The 25,761-nt window shown below is 35.7% G+C and overlaps 1 protein-coding gene across 1 annotated transcript in view; it reads left to right on the forward strand.

The window, feature by feature from the left end:
- The window catches only part of drd2 (dopamine receptor D2), a 146,773-nt gene that overhangs the window by 70,035 nt on the left and 50,977 nt on the right, over nucleotides 1-25,761 (forward strand). Inside the window, exon 2 of the mRNA XM_031906502.1 lies at nucleotides 22,977-23,274. Within this exon, the coding sequence (XP_031762362.1) occupies nucleotides 23,008-23,274 (267 nt within the window). The 5' untranslated portion in view covers nucleotides 22,977-23,007. The remainder of the gene's footprint in view (nucleotides 1-22,976; nucleotides 23,275-25,761) is intronic.

A 25,761-nucleotide genomic window follows, 5' to 3' on the forward strand; every position in this document is an offset into this window, starting at 1 on the left:
ATCTATACCCCTTTTAATACAGCTCAAAACCTTGTTTGCCCTTGCAGCTGCTGCCTGGCATTGCTTGCTACAGCCAAGTTTATTATCTACAAGGACTCCAAGGTCCTTCTCCATTATGGATTTGCCTAGTGCAGTCCCATTAAGGGTATACGGGGCTTGCATGTTTTTACATCCCAGGTGCATGACCTTACATTTATCCACATTAAATCTCATCTGCCACTTAGCTGCCCAGATTGCCAGTTGGTCAAGATCCTGCTGCAGGGGTGTCACATCCTGGATAGAATTGACTGGTCTGCAGAGTTTTGTGTCATCAGCAAACACTGATACATTACTCATAATACCCTCCCCTAAGTCATTTATGAACAAATTAAACAAAAGTGGACCCAGTACAGAACCCTGAGGGACCCCACTGAGGACCTTATTCCAAGTAGAGAATGTACCATTAACAACCACCCTCTGTACCCGATCCTGTAGCCAGTTTTCTATCCATGTGCAAACGGCTTCACTAAGACCAATAGACCTTAGCTTAGAAAGCAGTCGTTTGTGGGGAACAGTATCAAATGCTTTCGCAAAATCCAAATAGATGATATCTACTGCATCCCCACTGTCCAGCTTCTTACTTACCTCATCATAAAAAGCAATTAAATTGGTCTGACATGACCTGTCCTTCATAAAGCCATGCTGATTACTGCTCATAATGCCATTCTCCACTACATAATTTTGAATGTGATCCCTTAACAAGCCTTCAAATAACTTGCCCACCACGGATGTCAAACTTACAGGCCTATAATTGCCAGGCTGAGATCTTACTCCCTTTTTAAATATGGGAATGACATTCGCCTTCTTCCAATCCCTAGGTACCATACCTGATGAAAGAGAGTCTGAGAATATCAGAAACAAGGGCCACTGCAATTCTGCCCCTAGCTCTCTCAGTACCCGAGGGTGTATTCCATCTGGCCCAGGTGCCTTGTTTACATTTATCGTGTGTAACCCTTTAAGCACCATATCCTGTGCCAACCACTGTGTAGTTGGAGCTGAGGCAACAGTGCAGCTATTGGGTGGGACTTGGCCCACTGGCTCCTCTACTGTATACACAGAAGAAAAGAACTGGTTAAGCACATCTGCCTTTTCTGTATCCGCTGTAACCATATTGTTATTATAACTCAATGGGGCCACACCCTCAACCTGCATCTTTTTACTATTAATATACTTAAAAAACTTTTTGGGGTTAGTCTTGGCCTCGGCCGCGATGCGCTCCTCATTTTCTATCTTTGCCTTCCGGATTGCTGTTTTACAACACTTGTTATAGTGTTTATAATCATTAAACGCAGCTACTGTCCCCTCTGACTTATATTTCTTAAAAGCTTTCCTTTTTCTCCCTATTAACTTCTTTACCTCAGAGTTAAGCCACATAGGGTGATTCTTAACACTTCTACTTTTTCTTATTAATGGAATAAATTGAGAACAGTAATGATTTAATATCATTTTAAATGACAACCATTTCTGCTCTGTATTTTTATCAGAAAACATAATGCCCCAATCTATGCCCTGAAGCGCTGCCCTTAAGGAGCTAAAATTTGCCTTCCTAAAATTCATTGTCTTTGTTGCCCCCGTGTAAATTTGTTTCCTGCACCAAACATTAAATGAAATAACATTATGGTCACTATTACCCAGGGGTTCAACCACTTGCACATTTGCTATACGTTCTGGGTCATTAGAGATCACTAGATCTAGTATAGCATGGTTCCTGGTTGGCTCCTCAACAACTTGTGACATAAAGTTGTCATGCAGCAAGTTTATAAACTTGTTCCCATTTACTGTCCTGGCAGTACTATTGCCCCAGTCAATATCAGGGTAATTAAAATCCCCCATTATTATCACTTGCCCCAAACTAGCAGCTGACAGATGACACTGGTCTGCTCATCTTGCAACTGCATCTGACAATTGTACAACTACCTCAGTGCTATGCGTATTAACCCTGCATATGCTGTGCATTCCATCAATAAACCAAGTTCTAGTTCAATGCAAAAGAATCTCTGGAGTCCATAACTCCATCTTATACACCTTTGGCAGGGGTGAGTTGCAGTTCAGCAACATCTCATAAAAGTATTTCTTCCCATTTGCGAAGGCCTATCCTGCGTGTTTGAGTCACATGTGCCCATGCTCATAACCTCTAGCTGGACATTGGCAAATACTAGCCAAATTAGGGTTACATAAATATAAAAAAAATTGTTTGCTCTTTTAAAAAACAAATTTCAGTGCAGAGTTCTACTGGAGCAGCACTATTAACTGATGCTTTTTGAAAACAACATGTTTTCCTATGACAGTATTCCTTTAAAGTTCATAATAAAACTATGTCTATGAAGATTCCCATTCATCCAGATCATGATATACAGTGCCGCTTTGACATCCTTAGCCTGGCGGTTTCACAACAGCTCACACTTCCAGTCATGTACTTTGAAGGGTTAACACCTGCATCAATGAGAATCATGGTACCATTGTGACTGGATCATACCTTCTTACACCTGTCCGTTTCAGCTAACACCTAACAGAACCAGTTCAATGGAACCATTGTGATTGGATATCTGTGTCTGAACTACCATCATGGGTTTAATTACCAGGGAATTCCTTACCAGTCATTTGAACTGAAGAAGCCACGCGGATAAGTGGTGAAACGTTTTCAAGAAAAACTCGGAAAAGTCCAGTTGTTTTTAGACTTAATTCTACTAGATACTGCATAATAAAACTATATTTTAGCTATATTTTAACTTTATGCACTTTATATGCTTCAAAGTGCTTTGGACCAATTCACAACACTCTGTATAGAACTGAAAAAGGATTCTTATACTGTACAGCATTAAACCAAAGCAGGTTCAATTTGTAACTTCTGCAGTTTAATTTTTAATGATTATATTGCAATTATGAGAATGTTGGAATCAATTGGAATATTTTATTAGTCACTGTGATTTGCTGGTCATCTTTTGAAAATCAGAGTAGTCAAGATGTCTAATGATAATTTTTGGTCTGTCATTCAAATCTAAAAGAGGGAAACTGATAATAATGAAACCAGACACTGTTTGGGTAGTGGATAAAGAGGTGAGAAATGAAAGTGCATAACAGTGCTCAGTGTCCTCAGACAAACCTTCAGGTTATTTTAGTAAGTGCTGAGGACTGCTTTGCATCCCTTCCGACGCACTAACCCTACTTTATGTGAAATGCAAAAAATTATAGAAATTATAGATTCTTATTGGAAAAAAGGATCACTCAACCTATTCTTTTAAAAACCTATTTGTTTCCATGTCAAAACATACATGACTATAATTAGTGCTATTCGTTTTTAAAAATAAGATGATGAATACTTTGATTGGCTTATAACTCTCTTTCCTCCCAGTTTGAAATTATTGTTTCTCCTGTGTACCATTACCATAGAGGTCTTTCTCTCATTTTTGCATCGAATTGCAAGTCCCTTTTCTTTTCCATCCGTTCCCCAAGAATATATGGGTCTGATTACCACACCTATGTTTCGGTGGAAATTCCTGATTTTCCTGTCCAGCAGTGATGTCATCATAGGATGTAAAGCACAGTTTTTCTTTTTACTTGATTTCCTTAACAAAGGGTGGCTCAAATCTTTACCAAATAATAAAGTCTATGAGGAGAAAACCCACAGCACCATCTTCCAACCTCAATAAAATGTAGCAGACTCTGCAAGCTGTTCAAAATTAAATTCTAGAAAGGTAAAAATTTGACCCTGTTGCAAAGTTGTAAGAGAACATATGCCACACTACTCACATATATCATGTAGGAGATTATATAGATAGTATCTTTGATGGTTGTACAGGTATGGGATCCCTTATCCGGAAACCCGTTATCCAGAAAGCTCAGAATTACGGAAAGCCCGTCTCACATAGACTCCATTTTAATCAAATAATTTCTTTTTTATCTGTAATAATAAAAAAGAAAATTGTACTTGATCCCAACTAAGATATAATTAATCCTTACTGGATGAAAAACAATCCTATTGGGTTTAATTAATGTTTTATTGATTTCTTAGTAGACTTAAGGTAGGGAGATCCAAATTACAGAAAGACCCCTTATCCAGAATACCCTTGGTCCCAAGCATTCTTGGCATTCTATACCTGTACTTGATATGTTTGAAATCATAATAAAAAATAAATAACAAAAAACATTCCTGGCAAAAAAAGTTTACTGTTAACACACCTCCCTACACTTTCATTCACTAACTTTTGGGTAAGCCTTACACCTTTGACATTTGCAAATCAGCACTACTGCACCTTAAAACCTACGTGTCAGTTACTTTATCTCTAGCTCCACAAATTAGACAGAAATAGTCTGATTACATGCACAGCTAGCAGTGTTAACCACTATACTTTAATTAAATATTGAGGGATTACTTTGGCTTGCAGATTTTGCATATTAACCAAACATTAGACGTGTGGGGAAGTGTTGCAGTTTAGGTGTTTGGTGCGTGTAATGCCTTTAACATTAATCATAAAACAATTCTAATTGAAGGATCTTGCATTTATTGGAACCCTAGTGAATTCATTTTGATGCATGTTTTGCCTTTTAGAATCTATCCCTGATGTCTCCTAAATATATAACTCATGAAGAAGTTAATGGGACTTGTACTAGGCAAAATATGGGATTTTTTTTCAATTTGAGTTTTTCCATTTTTGCAATTTTTTGAAAGGTTGTAGATCCATTGAAATAATGAGTAGAATACTCGTTTCATGCATTTGAGCTTTTTCATGAATTTACTTGATTGAGTTATTTAGATTCAAATTCATTTATAAATTAGAAATTGGAGTTTATGCAAACTGAAAAAAAAGCTCTAACTCAAATCACAGATTCAAAATTTGGTAAATAAGTCTGACACATCCTATTCCCAATGATTAAGCTAAGATAATGTTCTTATGGAAAATGTAGTTAGTGTAGGCTTTATGATAGTTTTTAGTGGACCAAGTGAACCCCCGAAAACTCGAATGTAAAACTTCACCATCTAAAAGCTTGTGAGTTTCTATAGAAGTCAATGGGAGTTGTCCTAGGCAAAGTCAAGCCATATTTTCAAACTCAAATTTTTATTTCTTATTAATAAATAAGGGAGAATTCAATATGCGAGTTTATTCTATTCAGAAAAACAAACTCAAATTCACAAACTTGAAAATTGCTAGAGATATAATTCAAGCTTTGCAGAGATCATTTTAAACTATAAAAAGCACTTAGTAGAATGTCATGTATAATGAGAAACTACATGAGAATTGTCATGCTTTTTTCTCAGACTTTTCAATTCTTTAGGAATGCGCCAAGGCTCATAGGATTTTCAGAATGCAAGGATGAGTTCATTTGGATTTTTCCTCAGCAATGAACACCCAATGAATTTGCTCAATGAAGAATGATTATTGCTTTATATGAATACTTCTCCTAGTAATCTTTCTAAGACATTGACTTTTAAGAAGATATGTTATTCTGACTGATACTTAAGTTAAATAATTATCTGTATGCAAAGTACAAAATACTTTGCATTTTGGGAGATCACCCAAATTTCTCTCATTAATTGACTTTTTATTACATTTATGTGGAGTTCTCTAGATAATGGGATTTTTAAAATAAATTCCCTTAGGCAACATACTTACGTTCTCTTTAAACAGAAGCTAGACAGTGAAAAAATAGTAAAGATAACCAAAACCCATTGGTAGTGCAACTACATTTTAGTAACTGTCAGCCAGCTAATGCATTTTGTGGCAACTTTTTTATGCCCAGTACATTTCTCACACAAATATGCCACAAATGAAAAATCAAAACACATTATGGAATATATTGGCGCCATTTAACTTCTGTCTACAGCCAAATAGCTCCCACCTGCCCTTGAATAGGTTAGGGTTGGGGTTTGTTCATTCTGAGGGAATGCTTGCCAGTTGGGGCTTAGGCCCGAGTCTATTTATGGCAAGATAGCTGACTGGTATAGAATACAATTCTGTGGGCATAGGTCCTACGAGGAGATGACAATTGGTTTCTTGTTTTCACTTGTAAACCTGACCCCTTTGGTTGTGTGGCTGGCATGACAGGTAGCCTGCAGTTGGATGTGGAGGTTAATTGCGGCAAGCATTCCAGGGTCTGGTTGATTCTGCACAAATAAAGGAATTTGAGTTTATCCTGATTTGAGTTTCACATTCAAGTACACAGCACCCAGGCAGAGAACTTTTACAGTGTGTGCCCTCCCTCTACTATGTTAAGAACTTGATACACACATTCCAACCCCCACCCCTGATGCCCAGTTATTACCACAAGTATTTATACATATTTATTGTATTTATCATAACACTTGTCCTCCCTGTGTGTTATTTTGTATATTGTAAGGTTGTACAGTGCTGCATACTCTTGTAGCACTTTATAAATAAAATTATACATACATACAAGTACAAGAAGCATGTTTAGGCACACATTTACAGTGATTGTGTCTTTATAAGAAACAACAAAGAACTATTTATTGATGAAGAGAATGATAATTGGATGACTGAGAAAAGGGATCATAACAGATATCAAAAGGAGTATCGGAAAGGTATTAATTATAAGAAGACAAATAGCGTAGGATTCGCCATTAGCAGGACCCACTGTGCATTCCAGTTAGAAAAGAGGAAAAAGCAAGTACTGCAGTTAGCAAATGATTCTAGCTTCTGAATGCTGAAACCAGCTTCAGCAATCCACTCTTATAGACCATCTGCATATATCAGCATAATGCACTCATACATTTTTAAGCCTTTTGTAAGACCAAACGTGTGTCAAATGTAGAAAAGTATTGCTGTTGATCTGCTGCTATTGCCAATTTTTAAGTCAAGGCATTATTTAATATACAGATCTGTTCATATTTCCTATGTCCTTAAAATAGATTAAAGGGTCATTACCACCAAAAAAAGTAAATAATTCATTTACATAGATATGCCATATCTGTGAGTACTTGTGTAAATAGATCTTTGAAATTCAAGCCTGAGTTCTGATTGCCTCGTGTCTACACACATATTTATTCTGCAGCATGAACTGTCATCTAAGCTTTAGATAATGCATGAACAGCAAATACGGAAATTATAATAGCTTTGAATAGAAATATTGTACGTTCTCAAAATTTGTATTGGGCACTAACATAGGTTAAATGACTGGGCTAAATCACCCACACTATTTGGTCACAGTTCACAGTAAGAGTAAGATTGCCAGGGGATCAGAGGTATATCCCTAAGCTAAAAGCACAAGGTTGATTTTGGATTCAGTGGTCACAGGGCCCCGTATGGCGGGAGATCTTTATGGTTACTGTTACTGTTGCCCACCTGATGTGACTGCAGAAGGTGCAGAAGATGATCAGCATGGCAGGTAGCCCAGTTGGATGTGTTGCTAAGCATTCCAGGAGAGGAGTCAGGTTATTCAAAATGTTTGCAATGCCAGTTTTACACTTTTGTGGAAATTTACACCCCAACCTGTTGTTTTGTGCTTCTGTGGGGCGGGGAAGCTATTCAAGAGAAAGTGGGGTTGTGTTCTAGACCCTAAACCTTGATGCTGCTCTAGTCACAACTCTAAACAGATTGCTACTTAGTCATAAAATATGCCTCTTGTGTGCAGTCCTCTAAATTAGGTATGTATGATATATATATATACAGGTCCTTTTCAAAAAATTAGCATATTGTGATAAAGTTCATTATTTTCTGTAATGTACTGATAAACATTAGACTTTCATATATTTTAGATTCATTACACACAACTGAAGTAGTTCAAGCCTTTTCTTGTTTTAATATTGATGATTGTGGCATACAGCTCATGAAAACCCAAAATTCCTATCTCAAAAAATTAGCATATCATGAAAAGGTTCTCTAAATGAGCTATTAACCTAATCATCTGAATCAACAAATTAACTCTAAAAACCTGCAAAAGATTCCTGAGGCTTTTAAAAACTCCCAGCCTGGTTCATTACTCAAAACCGCAATCATGGGTAAGACTGCCGACCTGACTGCTGTCCAGAAGGCCATCATTGACACCCTCAAGCAAGAGGGTAAGACACAAAAAGAAATTTCTGAACAAATAGGCTGTTCCCAGAGTGCTGTATCAAGGCACCTCAGTGGGAAGTCTGTGGGAAGGAAAAAGTGTGGCAGAAAACGCTGCACAACGAGAAGAGGTGACTGGGCCCTGAGGAAGATTGTGGAGAAGGACCGATTCCTGACCTTGGGGGACCTGCGGAAGCAGTGGACTGAGTCTGGAGTAGAAACATCCAGAGCCACCATGTACAGGCGCGTGCAGGAAATGGGCTACAGGTGCTGCATTCCCCAGGTCAAGCCACTTTTGAACCAGAAACAGCGGCAGAAGCGCCTGACCTGGGCTACAGAGAAGCAGCACTGGACTGTTGCTCAGTGGTCCAAAGTATGTCATTCGGAAATCAAGGTGCCAGAGTCTGGAGGAAGACTGGGGAGAGGGAAATGCCAAAATGCCTGAAGTCCAGTGTCAAGTACCCACAGTCAGTGATGGTCTGGGGTGCCATGTCAGCTGCTGGTGTTGGTCCACTGTGTTTTATCAAGGGCAGGGTCAATGCAGCTAGCTATCAGGAGATTTTGGAGCACTTCATGCTTCCATCTGCTGAAAAGCTTTATGGAGATGAAGATTTCATTTTTCAGCACGACCTGGCACCTGCTCACAGTGCCAAAACCACTGGTAAATGGTTTACTGACCATGGTATTACTGTGCTCAATTGGCCTGCCAACTCTCCTGACCTGAACCCCATAGAGAATCTGTGGGATATTGTGAAGAGAAAGTTGAGAGACACAAGACCCAACACTCTGGATGAGCTTAAGGCCGCTATTGAAGCATCCTGGGCCTCCATAACACCTGAGCAGTGCCACAGGCTGATTGCCTCCATGCCACGCCACATTGAAGCAGTCATTTCTGCAAAAGGATTCCCGACCAAGTATTGAGTGCATAACTGAACATAATTATTTGAAGGTTGACTTTTTTTGTATTAAAAACACTTTTTTTTTATTGGGCGGATGAAATATGCTAATTTTTTGAGATAGGAATTTTGGGTTTTCATGAGCTGTATGCCACAATCATCAATATTAAAACAAGAAAAGGCTTGAACTACTTCAGTTGTGTGTAATGAATCTAAAATATATGAAAGTCTAATGTTTATCAGTACATTACAGAAAATAATGAACTTTATCACAATATGCTAATTTTTTGAAAAGGACCTGTATATAATGATATAGAAATGTTTTTTTTCCACAATTTTTTTGCATGAAAACTTCCCAAAATTCTAATTTTAATTAATTTAAATGTGCGATATTTATTAAGTGCAAAAAAGCAGAAAACTCAAATGTAAAACATTGGCATCTAAAAACCTGCAAGTTTATGTAGAAGTCAAGGGAAGTTGGCCTAGGCAAAGACAAGCCATATTTTCATTTCGAGTTTTTCGAGTTGTTTGAGTTTGTAAACTCACAAATTTGAGTTTTTTTATTCAAACAAGTTTTCCTTATTAAATGTAAGTTTATTCGTATTAGAAAAATACTCTCCAATTCACAAACTCAAAAACTGAGAAATAAGCCCATAAATGTATTATTGTATATACAAATTTCACTTCCTTTGGGGAAAGTAGTGCATGATGGTCCCAAACTAATAAAACATATGAAACATATTTCTTTCTATTTCTTCTTTTTTCTACAAATAGCAGCTTTATAGTTCAAAGTTGCATGCAAGGACCAATTTCTCAGTAATATATAGATTATTTAAAAAAATCTAGATATAAGATGGTGAAAAAAAATAGCAACCATCAAGCCTTACTTTTTGATGTTATAATATAAAAGTGCTGCTGTTTATCTAAATCTTTTACTTTTTGATTGACATGCTTTTAAACATCAGCTTGGAAATGCATTTGTGTCAGGATACTATGTCAGCATTGTGCAAAAGGAATAAGGTTATCCATTGAGAGCTTTAGTGTTGTTTGAAGTATGCAATGTCAGGGAAAATGTTCTATGAAATATATCCCCAAGGAAAAACAGAGTTTTAAAAAAGATTATAGTAGAAACAATGACAGATTCAACACACTCAAAGGCTCAAATCACAAAATTAACACATGGTAGCCATAAGTCAAATGCCTAAAGATGAACAATGACATGCTCATTAAATAGAAATAGTTTTGTTTATCATACTACTTATTTGCTTTGCCTATAGCAATATAAAATAAATGTACATGTAAAGTCCAGGAATCTAAGCTGACAAAAATATGGCCCTATCCTGTTTACAGGGTCGGACTGAGCCACTGGGGCACCAGGAAAAAAATGGTCCCTGACGCTGCTCCCCTGGCACCCGGTGTCCCTCCCCATATGCATTGAAAGTAAGTTTTGTGCTCAGGGGAGGACGTCGGGCGGGTGCCTCTGAGGGGGGTTAGGGGGCATGGCCCCTGTGGGGGTGGGAGGTAATGCGGCGGGGACACCCATTTTGACCCTGCCTGTTTAACTCATTACATAATTTAGGAATTAAGAACATGTAACATGATGTTCTGCTTCCTAGGAGAAGAAAGAAAAGCTTCTTCTCTACTATTGGCGACCAGATTACAGTTTAGGTTCCTAAAATCCTGTAAAGGAAAATTTGACTAAGAAAGTTTATTGGCATTAAACTGGTATAAAAGTAATATCACATTCATAAATGATACATTTGGATTACCACTGAAGAATCATGCAAATATGATAAAACAACATTTGAGCTAAAAGGCTCGAACAATCTTAAATCTGTCCCAATTGTTAGAAGATAATTATATCTGGCTAACATATTTTTTTTTTAAATTCCACCAAAACCATGGTTATTTTGAAAGTAAGGACTGGGAAACAATGAGCAAACTGCAAAAAAACGTAATTGGCTATAGCATTCATTTTGGCAACCAGAAAATTAACGACTAACAGTACTACTGTATACAAGGCAGGAAGTGTCACATTAATTACATGGAATATCAATTCTAATAATTTCTATTTCTACACTATTCATAAATGTGGAGTGAAACTTCCATGGTCCTTCTCTTACCTTCCAGTTTGTGCCTGTATGTTACCCAACCACTCAGATTGTAAGCTCTACAGGGCAGGGACCTCCTTCCTACTGTGTCTCCTACCACATGGCACTTATATATATATATATATATATATACATATATGTATTTATTGTATTTATTTATTATATCACTCGTCCTCCCTGTGTGTAATTTTGTATTCTGTAAGATTGTACAGCGCTGCGTACCCTTGTGGCGCTTTATAAATAAAGTTATACATACATACATACATACATACATACATGGTCCCTATTTTGCCCAATGATGCGGAAGTCAGAAAAACTGCAAATCTACCAAAATTAGATATTAATTTTTCTCTAGCGTTACATAATTACTGAGAGTTAGAGGCAGTGAACGTATAAAACATTCTCTCACATGGGCATTTAAGGAGTGGGTTTTTCCAGTTTAACTATTGTTAAACTTTCACAGTTGTTGCTGAAATTCCATAGTTATAGATGTTTAAAAAGTCAGATTTTCAGTTTAACACACATCTTACATACAGTTTGATCAATCTAATTAAAGGGGTAGTAATATTACATTTTTGATATTTAAATGTTATATCTACATATCTACATATATTATATACATAATTACATGATTAGTATTTGAATCCTGTTAATTTTCCTGTGTTAGAACTAAAGCCATTGTATTCTACACAGCATATGTGTTATCTACTATGTAAACCTGTGCCCTTGAACCAAACTATAGAAATGGTTCTGGCACGAATGCCTAGTTTTCACCAGTTTGTCTGCAACATGCATTGTGCTGATAACTAAGTAGCCATGCAATATGTGGATTTTAGCTGTAGCAGCCATCGAAGGGATAAAGTGGCAGCAAGCCCAGCACTGAACAGAGAGCTGAGAACATATACAAACATATACCCTAAGGGCTCTGGCACACGGGGAGATTAGTCGCCCAAATCTCCCTTGTCACGGGCGACTAATCTCCCCGAACTACCATCCCACCGGCGAACATGTAAGTCGCTGGTGGCATGGTACACGCTGCGCAGGCGATTTCGGCAAATCGCTGAAGTTTCTAAAATGATACCAGAAGACAGGATTATGCCCTTAATGAGGAAAGCCAGTGACAACAACTGCTGACTGCCAGTGTGAAATATTTGTTTTACAATGATTTCTCTATTTCAATCTGCACTGTATCTGAAACAAGCAGTTTTGCTACTGTACTCCATTTAGCCTCTTCTAGCAATATTATTGCTAGCATCTCCAATTCTCATTAACACTTCTCCTTAGAAGTCCATTAACTACTTTTGCTAAAACCAAGTAAATGATCAGTAAATGTGAAGAAGAGCAGGAATTCTAATTATTCAGCATAATAAATAATAATCACCGCAGTAGGGAAATCATTAGCAGAATGAACAGCATGGCTTGAAGTCTAATGTTTGTTCACAGTACAGATTCGATTTTAAAGTGGACATATTAAATATTTCTAAACAAGTAATGATACTTCACAAGAGTCCACTGAGTGCCTGCCACAGAAAAGGCCTGGCTAAACAATGACATTATGACATAGCTTAATTTCATGTATAAAAATATTATTAACATGTGAAAACATGTAATTATATCGCTATTAGTTGTCAGATCTTAGATGATGAATATATATATATGGTTCTTAAAATCCTGGTTCTTTGTACCATGTAATCAACTATTAAATACATAGATGTAACTGATATTTACAGAAGGTTAAGATTTGTCACTTGTACACTGTGAAGTATTCACCTTATTAAAATTGTTATTTCTTGGGGGGGGGTGTGGCTTGGCATGCAATGGAGTAACTACTACCTACACTGTAGCTCCTGGGCAGGTTCATCAAATAAGGTCGATCCAACTCTCAAGCTGAATCCAGTTCCCATTACAATCTTTTTCAAGTCTGGATCCAGGACCAGAATTGGACACAGCAAAAAGAAGCACTATCTGCTAAAACTCGCCTCCTTCTACATGAAGAAACCCAAGCTGGAGATGATACAAGATGGCGTCAAAAAGAATTGTCACACATCACAAAAAATTGTCACGGGCGTCAAAAGAATTGTTGCACATTCCAAGAATTGTCACAGACATTAAAAGAAATGTTGCACATTGCTAGAATTGTCACGGGTGGCAATTGTTTTGTTTTTTTACGCCCAACATTTTCGGTGTTTCGTGAATCTTTTGAAAAATTCACAAATTTTTCGGCAAAGTGAAATTGGACAGATTCACTCATCACTACTGCTTAAAGGACTTGTGAACCCCCTCAAATAATAATAATAATAATAAACATAATTCTTAGCAACTTTCAAATATGAATTTGAAAAAAATGCTTGAAAAGTTATTTGGAAATGTAATTGCTGTTGAAAGCAACATTTGCTTAACTTCTGGTTGTTTCTTTTTAAACAATGTTGTGAAGGTCAGTCTCCTCCAGCAAGACAGGTCTGTCAGTCTGCTGCATTGTGTTGCATTGTTTCAAGAGTCAGAGCCACCAGGGCAGAGAATATAAAAGGACAGACCAACACTGTTTTTAATAGCAGTTATATATACACATAACTCAAAAACATTACAAATTTGGACGAGGACATTGAACTATTCACAGATCTCTCCCAGATGACCTTACAAGCTAGGAGAGAATTTCAACCAGTTACTACGCTACTAAGACAAAACCACATCCCTTACAGATGGGGCTTACTACTATGCTTCATAATTCATAAAGATGGAGCCACAACAACAGTCCTAAATCCAGCTCAATGGGTTTTCTTATTGCTTACATGGGATCAAGGTTCACTAACCAAAACATGAACAAAAGGATGAAATTGAAACTTCTGATTTCTTCCCCTTTTAACATATAGTTTATTGTTCTTTCAACTAATACCAAGGGACTGAATGGTCCTTACTGCATGAAGCATGAAACATTTAGAGATTTGCAAAAAACTTCTTAAGCTCTAGAGACCAGGGTTCTTTGAATATCTGCAGATAAAACACCTTATGACCATATCAAACATATTGTCTTTAAGGAAACTCACCCAATGGAGTGGCTAACCACTTTAATACCACTGAAAGGCAGAATCCCTATACGGTACAAAACACAACTATTCCCCACAGCTATTACACCCATGGTTGAAATATGGGAAAAAAACGCCTGAACATGAACCTAAAAAAGACAGATTTAAAAAAAAAAATTCTTAGCCCATCTACACATATACAGTAGAAACTTCCAGGAAAATAACATTTACAAAAATGTGCCTAATACATGCTGGAGAGGATGCCACTTGAAAAAAACTGTCCCAGCATATAAAGGACACCTGGAATCTGCAGTTGCCTATCACCCAGCCTACTAATTTTGGGTTGATCCAACAGCAGTCATTCCACACCATCTTTTCTCATGTGGTCTATGAGATTTGCCATTAATTGCATGTAAATTGAGACCCTGACTATTTCAAATATCGTCAGGAAATTGGACTTGCACTACAAATACAAAAAATTGCAGCCACAGCTAATGAATCCTCCATTACCTTTTATTAAAAATGGGGAAAATGGACAAGGCTCAGACAGACTTCTCCAAACACTGCTACCCCTGGTCCCATTTTCTTTTGTTTTCCTTCTATCTTTTGCTATTTTCATAGATATAAAAATTAGGTATTTTATTGTTAATATTCTTCCTATTTGGTTGTAGTGTTTCCCTTTTTTCATAAATGTCTGTTCAACAGTTATTTTCCCTAATTGCTTTTGTCCACTGTAATTTCTTGGCATCATTTCTGGAGTGGTCTGCCATTTTCTTCTCCAATTTTCTTGTCTTTAGTCTGGTCCCTTTGCTATGACATGCTGGCTGTGGCCTTAATTGATATAGCATATAACTTTGCTGAGCTGTTCAACACACATAAATTCATAGTGTTATCCTATGTATGTTATTTTGTTCCTTTTAAAACTATTAAAAGAAAGGTCTTTTGCTTTATCATTATTGTGATGGTTTTCTGGAGAAAACACACATGAAAAATTTTAGCAGGATTCAAGCTGACGCTTCTCCTGGGAAATCATATATTTATGCTGTAATTCTTATTTTTTTCATATATCCAAAGCTTGTGTTTCTCCACTTGTATATTGAAGAATCAGGTATTAAGTTTGAAGAATGAGCAATGCAGTGGTAGGAAAGATCAAATAACCAAGCATTTGCACGCTTACAAAGGTCAATATGTGAAACGTTTGTAATTCAGCTGGGGAATGACTTAAATATATTTTATTGAGGCTATAACTCTAGTCTGAATATCACATGCAATATATTATCCACAATGCAACTAATAAGGAGTGCTTTTTAAAGTGATATGTTCTACCATTTATTAATCAAATTTATCTGTAGGTGAATGCTCTAGCAAAAAATGAAGGGCAATTATTTGGATTATATGAATAAAGGTCTACCCACTTTTTTTATTTTCAAAATTTATTGCATTTTTTAAAAGCAAAAAAAAAAAACCTTAGATAGTCAAAAGAGAGATACTATATATATATATATATATATATATATATATATATATATATATATATACATATATATATTCTTCAGGCATTATTCAAGGTCATTTTAGATAGGGATTCAGTGTGGAGTTTCCTGTTCTATCATTTATGAATTTATTCTAATATGCTAAGGAGGTTCTAAATCATATGTGACATATAGCACTGTTTAAAAATAAAAGTCTTAATCCCATGCGACATATTATATTTGAAGTGCTAATAGTCTTCTCCCTTCAGCAAATACTCAGTATTCTGTCAAACTATTTTATCTTAAAAAGCCATAGCTTTATTAATTTCATATCAGTTTTTATTGGTTGAAGGGAGAGGTATTGATTGAATCATAGTTTACTCCTGTAGTGTTTTTGCAAATATTTTACAAATAAAATACTAATATTTACACATCTGCAAAAATACCAGTAAGTCAGACAAATATTTACCACCTTGTACCAACATGACTTATGATGATAGTACCTATTGAATAATATTTATATTTTCCTAAAATTCACAGTCACAACCTGTTGAATTTTAACTATAATATATAATTCTAGATAAAATGAATAAAGTCATGCAGACTTGAGGAACTGAACTTTCATTTGAAGCAGCATAGGTGGTTTTTCAAGGTGAGGGCAGTGAGGTTGGGGAATGCCCTTCCTAGTGATGTTGTAATGGCAGATTCTCTTAATGCCTTTAGATGATTTCTTGAACAAGCACAATATCCAAGGCTATTATGATCTTAAGACCTACAGTTAGTTATTGATTGCCCTTTTTGTACCCAGAAATTGCAGCAAATCGCACATCTTCATTGCTCTTATACAATCAATAAATACAGAATCATAATAAAAAGACAAAGTCACAAGGTTAGCATGGAGATCTTTTTTGTATAACACAATTGCAAGATGAAGAAGTTAATCAAAATAATATAAAATAATGAAAGTATCTGTTAATATTTCATGCTGGAGAGAAAAATTCAATATTGTTGTGTGTTTTTATATATATATATATATATATATATATATATATATATATATATATTCAGATGGCCTGTGTTTTTAAAGGAAAAAATAAAAGTTTTTTTTATGCTGAATATGTTCCCAGTGTGCACCTATTTACTTAGGATTTTATATATATATATATATATATACAGGAACAAACGAAGCACACGCTATAAAAGATCAAAAGCCCTGGGTGCTGGCAAAAGTAATAATAAAGAAGCAGAGAGCTGCACACCCAAAGAACTTTGCAAAAAGTATTTATTGAAAAAGATCCAATGTTTCGAGCACTAACTAAATCTGTTCTTCTTCAGGGACATCCGCTGAGCACCGTTATTGCTCGAAACGTTGGGTCTTTTTCAATAAATACTTTTTCTTTTTGCAAAATCCCTGTGTGTGCGGCTCTCTGCTTCTTTATATATATATATATATATATATATAGGTTTAATAATTTTTCTTTCACTTTTATGGGCTCATTTATCATTTTTCGTGTTTGTGAATTCAAATTTGTTTCTTTGAATTGAATAAACTTGCATATCAAATGGTCACTTAATTATTAAAAAGCAAACCTTGTTCAAATAAAAAACTCAACAAAATTGAGTTTGTGAATATGGCTTGACTTTGCCTATGATACACCCATTGACTTCTATAGAAACTCGCAAGCTTTTACATGGTGAATTTTTACATTCAAGTTTTCTAAGTGCAAAAAAAATAAAACTCAACCAATGAGAAATCACCCCCTACAAGTCCTGTGAGGGTAGTTTTGATTTGCTGGTTTATTCTAAAAGACTCTCACACCCAGGCACTTGTTTTCTAAACGGAGTGCAAACTTTTGGCTGCGCCCCCCGTAATATATATATCTCAACCCACAATTAATTGAATATTTCTCCTGCTAAGGTGAGAACCTTAGCTTGGTGCCAATAATGTAGAGGAAGAGCAGTGTAAAAACATCCAGTCTGCACTACTACAGGCAAGACTATAGGCTCAGGCTATAGGATAGCATCTTAAATTAGCATTTTTCAATACAAATATATTTGTAGTCTAGATAGTTAAAGACAGATAGACAGAGAGTTGGATAGAGATAAAGAAAGATACAAATAAAGCTTTACTTATTGCAATATTTATTAGAGGAGGATTAATCCTTTTTTACCATAATATTTATCAAAAAATCTAAGAAGTTCAATTAATTTACCGTGATATACTCTTTTGCCTAAAGAGCACCATTCATCTGTCACAATTAGAGATACGTGTCAGGTTTTGAAATTTGAATGAATCATGCCTTCTCTGAGTTTTTGGTAAATTCAATTCAATGCTATTCGTAAACATTCTGCAACAAAACAAAAGTTTAAAACAAATAAAAAGTAAATATAAATAATAAAGAATAGATAAATCATTTAAAAAAAATAATACCATGCTACTGAATTAATGTGCTTTGCAAAGTGCTATGTGTAATATTAGAATTCTGTTCACTTTTTAGTTTTTTTTTTAATATGTTTATCACTTTCCTTTTTTTCAAATGAACAATATCATGACAACAAAGCAACAACAGTAGTTATAGTTATAGGAAAACTCCACCCCATGACATCACAGAAATGGTCCCAGTTTTATTTGTTAAATTCTTGTGCTTGAGAATAAATAAAATGGCTCAGAAAAATAGTATACAATTTGCTATTTTTTTCCCTTTAACTTCGAAATTTGATTAATCTCCCTTCAGCTTTTTTGCCTATATGCATTTGGAAGATAGGATCAACCTATAAGATTGAACAGCATTTCTTTAATATAGTAATTCATCTAATAGACTTTTGGCTTTTCTTGCTTCTAATTTTTACCACTGGTGTCTCCTCATGCATCATGTATCTTGCCCTCTGCTATTCCCTATGTATACTTTTATGGCTGTAGCCAGAAAGCTCATTTGCTTTTCCCTAATGGGCATAGCTTATGTAGTTGATTTAACATGGTGGCTGGTAAAATGTAATTTGTTGATGTAGTTTTGCAGAACAAGTCCACTTCCAAATGACCATCAACACCCTTACTTATGTTAATGTCTAAAAAAAATACACAGTTACAACTGGCAGTGAAAGCTAGTCAGGCGTATATTGAGATAATTGTTGTTGAGTTTATCAAAACATTTGTTCAGTAGCTCCCAAATGCCTTCCCATATGATGAATAAATCATCAGTGTACCTTTGCCACCATTGTACCTTAAATGACCCAGAATGACTCCCAATAACACAAACAATTATTAGAATTGATTAGATTGAAAGAGGCTCCCATTGCTTTGTCTTGTATACGAAAGTAATACTTTTCATTTAAAACAAAACAATTATGTAATTGGCAGAATACCACATTATTAAAATTGCTTATACTGTAACTAAAAGATACTCTCACTATCTATATTGAGTGTACTCAGAAGACCTTGTCTGTGCTGTATGGATGTGTACAGTTACCTCACTTGTGACCAAGAGTGTGTCTTGTGTGACTCGAATATCCTTAATTTTGTTGATGTCATCTGGATCCCTTCAATAGGATTGTAAGGTCACCAGTGGTGCAGATCTAGATGAAGAAAGAGGCATCTCAAACATGTTGCCATTGCCTGAAGTAATGGCCAACCAGAATCTAAATTTGTTCTTGTGCCCTGTTGGTAGCATATAAAAAAATTTCAAGGGTAGGAACTGTGCTCCAATGCTGAGGCATACTTGGTGGTAGGCATGAAGATGGACTTCAGTGTAGCCCAAAAATAGGGTTGTGTAGAGTGCATATCAAGGATTTTAACCAAATAGCAGCACAGGACTGCTGTTCTCTTGCCATGTGGAAAACCCAAATAGCTATGTGACAGCCAGGCAAGTAACCTTTGCAAATTAACCTATTTCCACACTTTGTAAAGTAAACTCAGAAGACCTTGTCTGTGCTGTATGGATGTGTACAGTTACCTCACTTGTGACCAAGAGTGTGTCTTGTGTGACTCGAATATCCTTAATTTTGTTGATGTCACCTGGATCCCTTCAATAGGATTGTAAGGTCGCCAGAGTAGAGTGCATATCAAGAATTCTAACCAAATAGCAGCACAGGACTGCTGTTCTCTTGCCATGTGGAAAACCCAAATAGCTATGTGACAGCCAGGCAAGTAACCTTTGCAAATTAACCTATTTCCACACTTAAAAGTAAACTCCCTGTATTATGATAACAGCATTAGCTTAAATTACATTTTTGTGTAACAATATCAAAATGTCTGGTTAGGTAAGCCTAAGATTGTTGCTTGATAAAATGGAAAGAAGACATGGTATAGTGCAGAATTAGGGGTATATTTATCATGCTGTGTAAAAAGTGGAGTGACGCATTACCGGTGATGTTGCCCAGGGCAACCAATCAGCAATTAGATTTCAACAGTTAGAAAACCAAAGCAAAGCATCTGATTGGCTGCCATGAGCAGCATCACCAGTAATGTTTTACTCCACTTTTTACACAGCATGATAAATATACCCCTTAGTTTCTATTAAATGGATAATTTATTTGCATTGATATGTTATTTAGAAATGTTAAGAATCAGTGTCTTCATTATCTTCCTGATTTTTCTCATTAAATGTGTTGTAGCATAATCACACAACATCTTGGCACAGGTACAGATATTCCTAATCAGCACAATCATTACACATTTAAAATTGCTTTAAAAACATGCATTTGGGCCTTTTGGTACTGATCTGATTATTTTTAGCTTTGTGCAATTAGAGCTGATTGTAGGCCTGCAAAGGGCCTTTCTAAACAGAGGAAATTACAATTTTACAGGAAGATAGTCAATAGCTCATTGAGATTTCATCTGATGACATACACCAGATTTAAGCAAACTATGAGGAAAAACTTCTATCTATGTATGAAATGTAGTATGAAAATAACTTGCTTTCAATTTGTGGCTGACATTAAGATGGAATAGCAGCATTATTGATGATTTTTAGACATAAAATGCAAAATGCAGTTCTCAGAAATACTACAAACACTGAGATACTATATACAAGACAATTGATTGCTGATATAAAATGTCAAGAATAAACATTCTGAAAGCTATTGATTCATACAGTAATTTCCCACCAGCCCACCAGCAGTGTACTCTGCACCTAGCACTAAATTTTCAATCGAGAGCTAGATGCAAAACCAGAAGTTTAAAAATACTATTTAAATACTAAAAATACTAGTTTAAATACTGCTTTCATTTGTAGTTCAAATACAAATTGTTAAAAAACCTCAGGGGCAAATTTACGATTGCTCAAGCCTTTCGGCTAGAGCAACTGTAAAGGAAACCTCTTGTGAGCTAAGGAGCTCAAGTGGGGTTTCGGCAAAAATACCTCATTCGTTTTTCCTCAAGTGGGCTTTCTTAATAAAAAGTTTGGCACCTAAAAGCTGCTGAACTTTTTATCATTTAAGAACTACTGAGGTATTTTTGCCTGAAACAGCGTGTGACTTCCTTAACTCACACAGGTTTTCCTTTATGGTTGCTTAAGCCAAAAGACTTGAGCAGTAATAAATGTGCTCCCTCTGTTTGCAATATACATTGGACAATTTCTTAGATTTACATTTTCTTTCATTAGACAAAATTATTTTTAGGTTTTAGGTTTATAATCACAATTTTTTTTTCTTTCTTTTATTGCACATCCCCTTAATTTCTTTGAGGTTACTGTATATTCATCTCTGTCTGCATGGGGTGCTGTTTCTCTATGTTTGTTAATGCTTTGCACTCAGTGATGGGTTCTCTATCCCCAATTAGCATGCAGTCACTAATTGGATTCCCCCAAAGGGTCAACAACAGGGCAACTGTCATATGTGGAACAAATCCCATCAAAAGCATTTACAGTACAGGTATAGGACCCATCATCCAGAAAGCTTGGAACCAAGGGTATTCTGGATAACGGGTCTTTCCATAATTTGGATCTCCATACCTTAAGACTACTAAAAAAATCAATAAACTATTAATTAAACCCAATAGGATTGTTTTTTCATCCAATAACGATTAATTATATCTTAGTTGGGATCAAGTACAAAGTATTGTTTTATTATTACAGTTTGCCCTAATTTGGAGCGTTCTGGATAATGGGTTTCCAGATAATGGAACCCATTCCTGTACTTATTTATTTATCCATCATTTTAATTATGCAATATATAGTGTCCAAGTGTCACTGTGGCAGCAGAATAAACTTAGGCTATTTGTGGCCTATACTTTTCCATAATTAGAATACTTACAAAAGCTAAATGTTGCAGATTTAGAGAAAGTGTGTCTATCAGAGGTGCCTGAAGAAACCACAAAAAGAAAATGCATACAGGTACAGGAAAGTTAAATACTATAATCTCAATGTGTGATGCTTAATGCATTTGTTCTGCTCGTGGCAATCATGATTATAGTGAATCTTTCCTGGGAGACACTATTTCCAGCTGCAGCAGGCATTATGTTCCAAATGTCATTCGAGTAATTGGATATATCCTTTTAGATTCAACTAAATTGCTCATCAGAAGTACTCTTCTGATGAAGCATTCTTTACCGTTATTTTTTCCTCTTTGTAAATGTTTTTATGGATATAAGACTAGTTCTGAACCCTCTAACCTTATAGCTTATACCAGTAAAATGATCTGTCTGTTTATTTTATAGTAAATTTAACCATTGATTTCCAGCATTTTCAATAGTATATTAATTGTGTAAGGGGAAAGTACAGTCTATCATTCTTCTGAGTGACTAGTTTGATTTGGCCATTCAGCTAAGGATTTAATGAAACAGACCTCTGACTAAGTGGGTCTTTGGATAAACAAATGTGGAATAAAGAGCAAGTGCTTGAAATAGTTTCTGTGTAACCTTTGCATGAGCTTTTCTAGCAAACAGCCAACTGACATCAAAATGAATTAGTTTACTGATTTTTTTTATATGATATCTTGAGCAAATATATTTAAGATCAATGTGCAGCTGGGAGTCTGGAACTACATCATTGCTTAGGGACAATAAGTAATTTTGAACTGCATCTAATTGGAGCAATACTTGAATCACTTTGTTGATTGCTGGTTTTGCCCACCCCCCATACCTTGTGTTTGAAATCAAAACTCTTGTATACAAAACACATATTGTGCCTTCCCACTTTATATATCTATTATATTTAAAGAGTTTCTCTTGCGTACATCAATAACCCCCTGTATGTATTTAGCATTTTCAGTACCTTGTACTTGATGGTAACAAAGCTGCATGAATCTATTTTGGTGTATCACAAGCATTCTGTAATGTGTGCACATCCTGTTCACAATGTTGGGTTCCTTGCAGATATTCTAATATATAAATTAATACTGTTATATGAACAACAAACTGTATCTTTTACCCAATCCCAATATTTAATCATCTCTTAGATGCATATTTATTTGCTCTTTTCTGTTTTCTCCCTAGAGCTGAGCTTCAGAGGGGCCTACTCACCTTCATGGATACCCACAACCTGTCCATGTACAATGATGACATTAACAATGGAACCAATGGAACTGCTGTTGATCAGAAGCCTCATTACAATTACTATGCCATGCTCCTTACTCTTCTTATATTTGTCATTGTCTTTGGCAATGTGTTGGTGTGCATTGCAGTTTCTAGAGAAAAAGCTCTACAAACCACAACCAATTACCTAATTGTCAGCTTGGCTGTGGCAGATCTCTTGGTGGCCACATTGGTGATGCCTTGGGTAGTTTACATGGAGGTATGTAAGTTTAATTACTCAACATTTTTAGTTCAATGCCAGTGACAATACATTTATTGTAATTGCATTTCTAGTCAGAATATAGAAGGGAAGTTTTATATATCTGTTGGTGACTTTAAGAATTGACACAAATATATTAACAAATCTTATGTCTCTTAGGATTTGCAGGTAGGCAGGATAGCACAACTTAAATTATTGTTATAAATTATCTTATAAAGGGATATTAACATGTACCTGACAAATGTTGAAAGATCACTATGCCAGAAGGGAAACAGTTGTTTTTTGTTGTTGTTGTGGTTTTGAACATGTAAAAGCTTTAACCTTTTATGTTCAATATTCTTGTAGTGTAGGATATGTTTTGATAAAAATATGAAAATTATCTCCTGTGATTAAAGTGATCCTGGTACATTCAGGATTAGTGATGAGCGTAATTTTTCAGCAGGCATGGATTTGCAGAGAATTTCCCCATTTCGTCATTGTCAGACAAATAGAAATTTGCATGCGTCAAAAAAATGATGCTTGCCAATTGACACGCATCATGTTCCTCGTTTCGCAAATTTTTCACCGTTTCACTAATTTTTTGGCTATGCGAAACAGATTTGCTCATCACTATTCAGGATATTTATAGGAATTTACCTCTCTTAAAACCTTCCAGTTGTGAGTATACCATCCTACAACCATGTAAACTGTGCCAGAGCAAAAACCTTATAGGCTAGCACACCAATGAGTAAACATTGTATTTTCCCTGCCTACAAGCCCAGGGCAATAGAAGAAGGCATATCAGAGTCTGACATAGTTAAGTGAAGGGAATGGGGAGAAGCACTAGAAAATTAGAAGATATGAAGACTAGAAAGATTGTTATAGTGATACCCACACATTCCTGTAAAAAGCTGAAAACATCAAAAACAAAGCCTAGCTCAATAAGCTAATCTGGAAACAAGTCAGAGTGCATTAGCTTTGCCGTGTGAATCAACCACTTACTGATGCTAATCAGTAAATGTATTTGTGGTTATTGGGCACTCCATCACGCAAGGCCAATATCTCTCACTGCTGCTGTAATTATGACTTAAATGTGAAGGCATGCACATAATCCCTTGTAAAACCTTATCTGTTTTAATATTAATGTGATATTGTTTCCTGTTCTTCATTTCACCTAACAAAATAGAAAGGATTAGTTTTTTCATTCTTCTTGGCAACACCATACACAAAGAGGGCAAGAGGGTTAATTTATAAATAGAAATGGCTAATCTTTGTGATTTGACATTTAAAGCACAAGCATGAAAAAAATCTTGTGCATCAAAACTAAAATTACAAGGAACTTATAGCATGGCTGCTATATTAAAAGGATTATTAGCAAGGGAGGCACCAAAACTCATGAATCGGTTTACATTTTATATAGTCAAGGGATAAAGGATCTAGTCCCATTTCAATAAAAGTATTAACCTCTTGGAAATGTTTCATGTTTTATTGTCATTTTGATCAACAAAAACAGACTGTAAAAACAGATCTCTGCAAATTGATTACAATTATTCCAGTAGAAAAAAACTTATTGCATAGGTACAGGCTCCTGATTTTATAGGTACAGACTTTCTAACTGCCCATGTTGCCAAAAAAGTATCCTGACTGATAACAGAATGAAAGTTATGTAAAGAATTGTGCTTAGTAAAAGACTCTGGAGGAGAAATATGATGTCACAGTATTTCTGACACATGTTTGAATGATGGCCATATTGAAGGCTATACCATTTTCCAAGGGACAGGTTAAATGGTAATGAGAGATGTTTGCACATTAAGAAAAAAAAAATCTAAAACCCAGTTTAAAGGAAATGTTGAGGCAACAATTAATGATAAGTTTGAAATCATGTGGGTAGAACATAGAAGAAAGTTGGCCAATTCCTGTTGCAAATAGAAAAGAGTGCAAGTTTGGGCAAAGTCTTAATAATGTTCCAGATATTGCTCAGAGTAACAACTTAATAGAAAGAAGTTTGTAAATTTTCTGCATGGAAGGTTATATCACATTGTTTTAGGAAAAAAAGAGAAAAGAAAAAGGGGCCACAATCCTTCTCTAAAACACAATACTTTATTCAAAGTTAAAAGCACGAGTGACTACTGTGATGCAGACAGCCTTGACACATTTTGGGAACCACAGGCTATGAGCTGTCTGCATCACAGTAACCACTCATGGTTTTAACTGTTGAATAAAGGATTGTTTTTTAGAGACTGAGTGCGGTCCCTTTCTCTTTTTTCCCCAAATATGTACCAGCATTGGAATGAGTATTGGGACAGCACCAATCTCATTTACCTGGTTTATTATGGACACTTCATAAGGTAAGTCTGTGCAGAGCTATATTTTTTTCTTGTTCACATTGTTTTAGGTCCCAATCACAAATTGTACCGAATTGTAGCACTTTGCAAGTAAATAATTTGGGTAGATAATAGGAAGGGTATTTGGGAAGATAATATGAAAGGTGTATAAAGCATTTAAAAT

This window comes from Xenopus tropicalis, chromosome 7 (genome assembly GCF_000004195.4).
Source record: "Xenopus tropicalis strain Nigerian chromosome 7, UCB_Xtro_10.0, whole genome shotgun sequence".
Lineage (NCBI taxonomy): Eukaryota > Metazoa > Chordata > Amphibia > Anura > Pipidae > Xenopus > Xenopus tropicalis.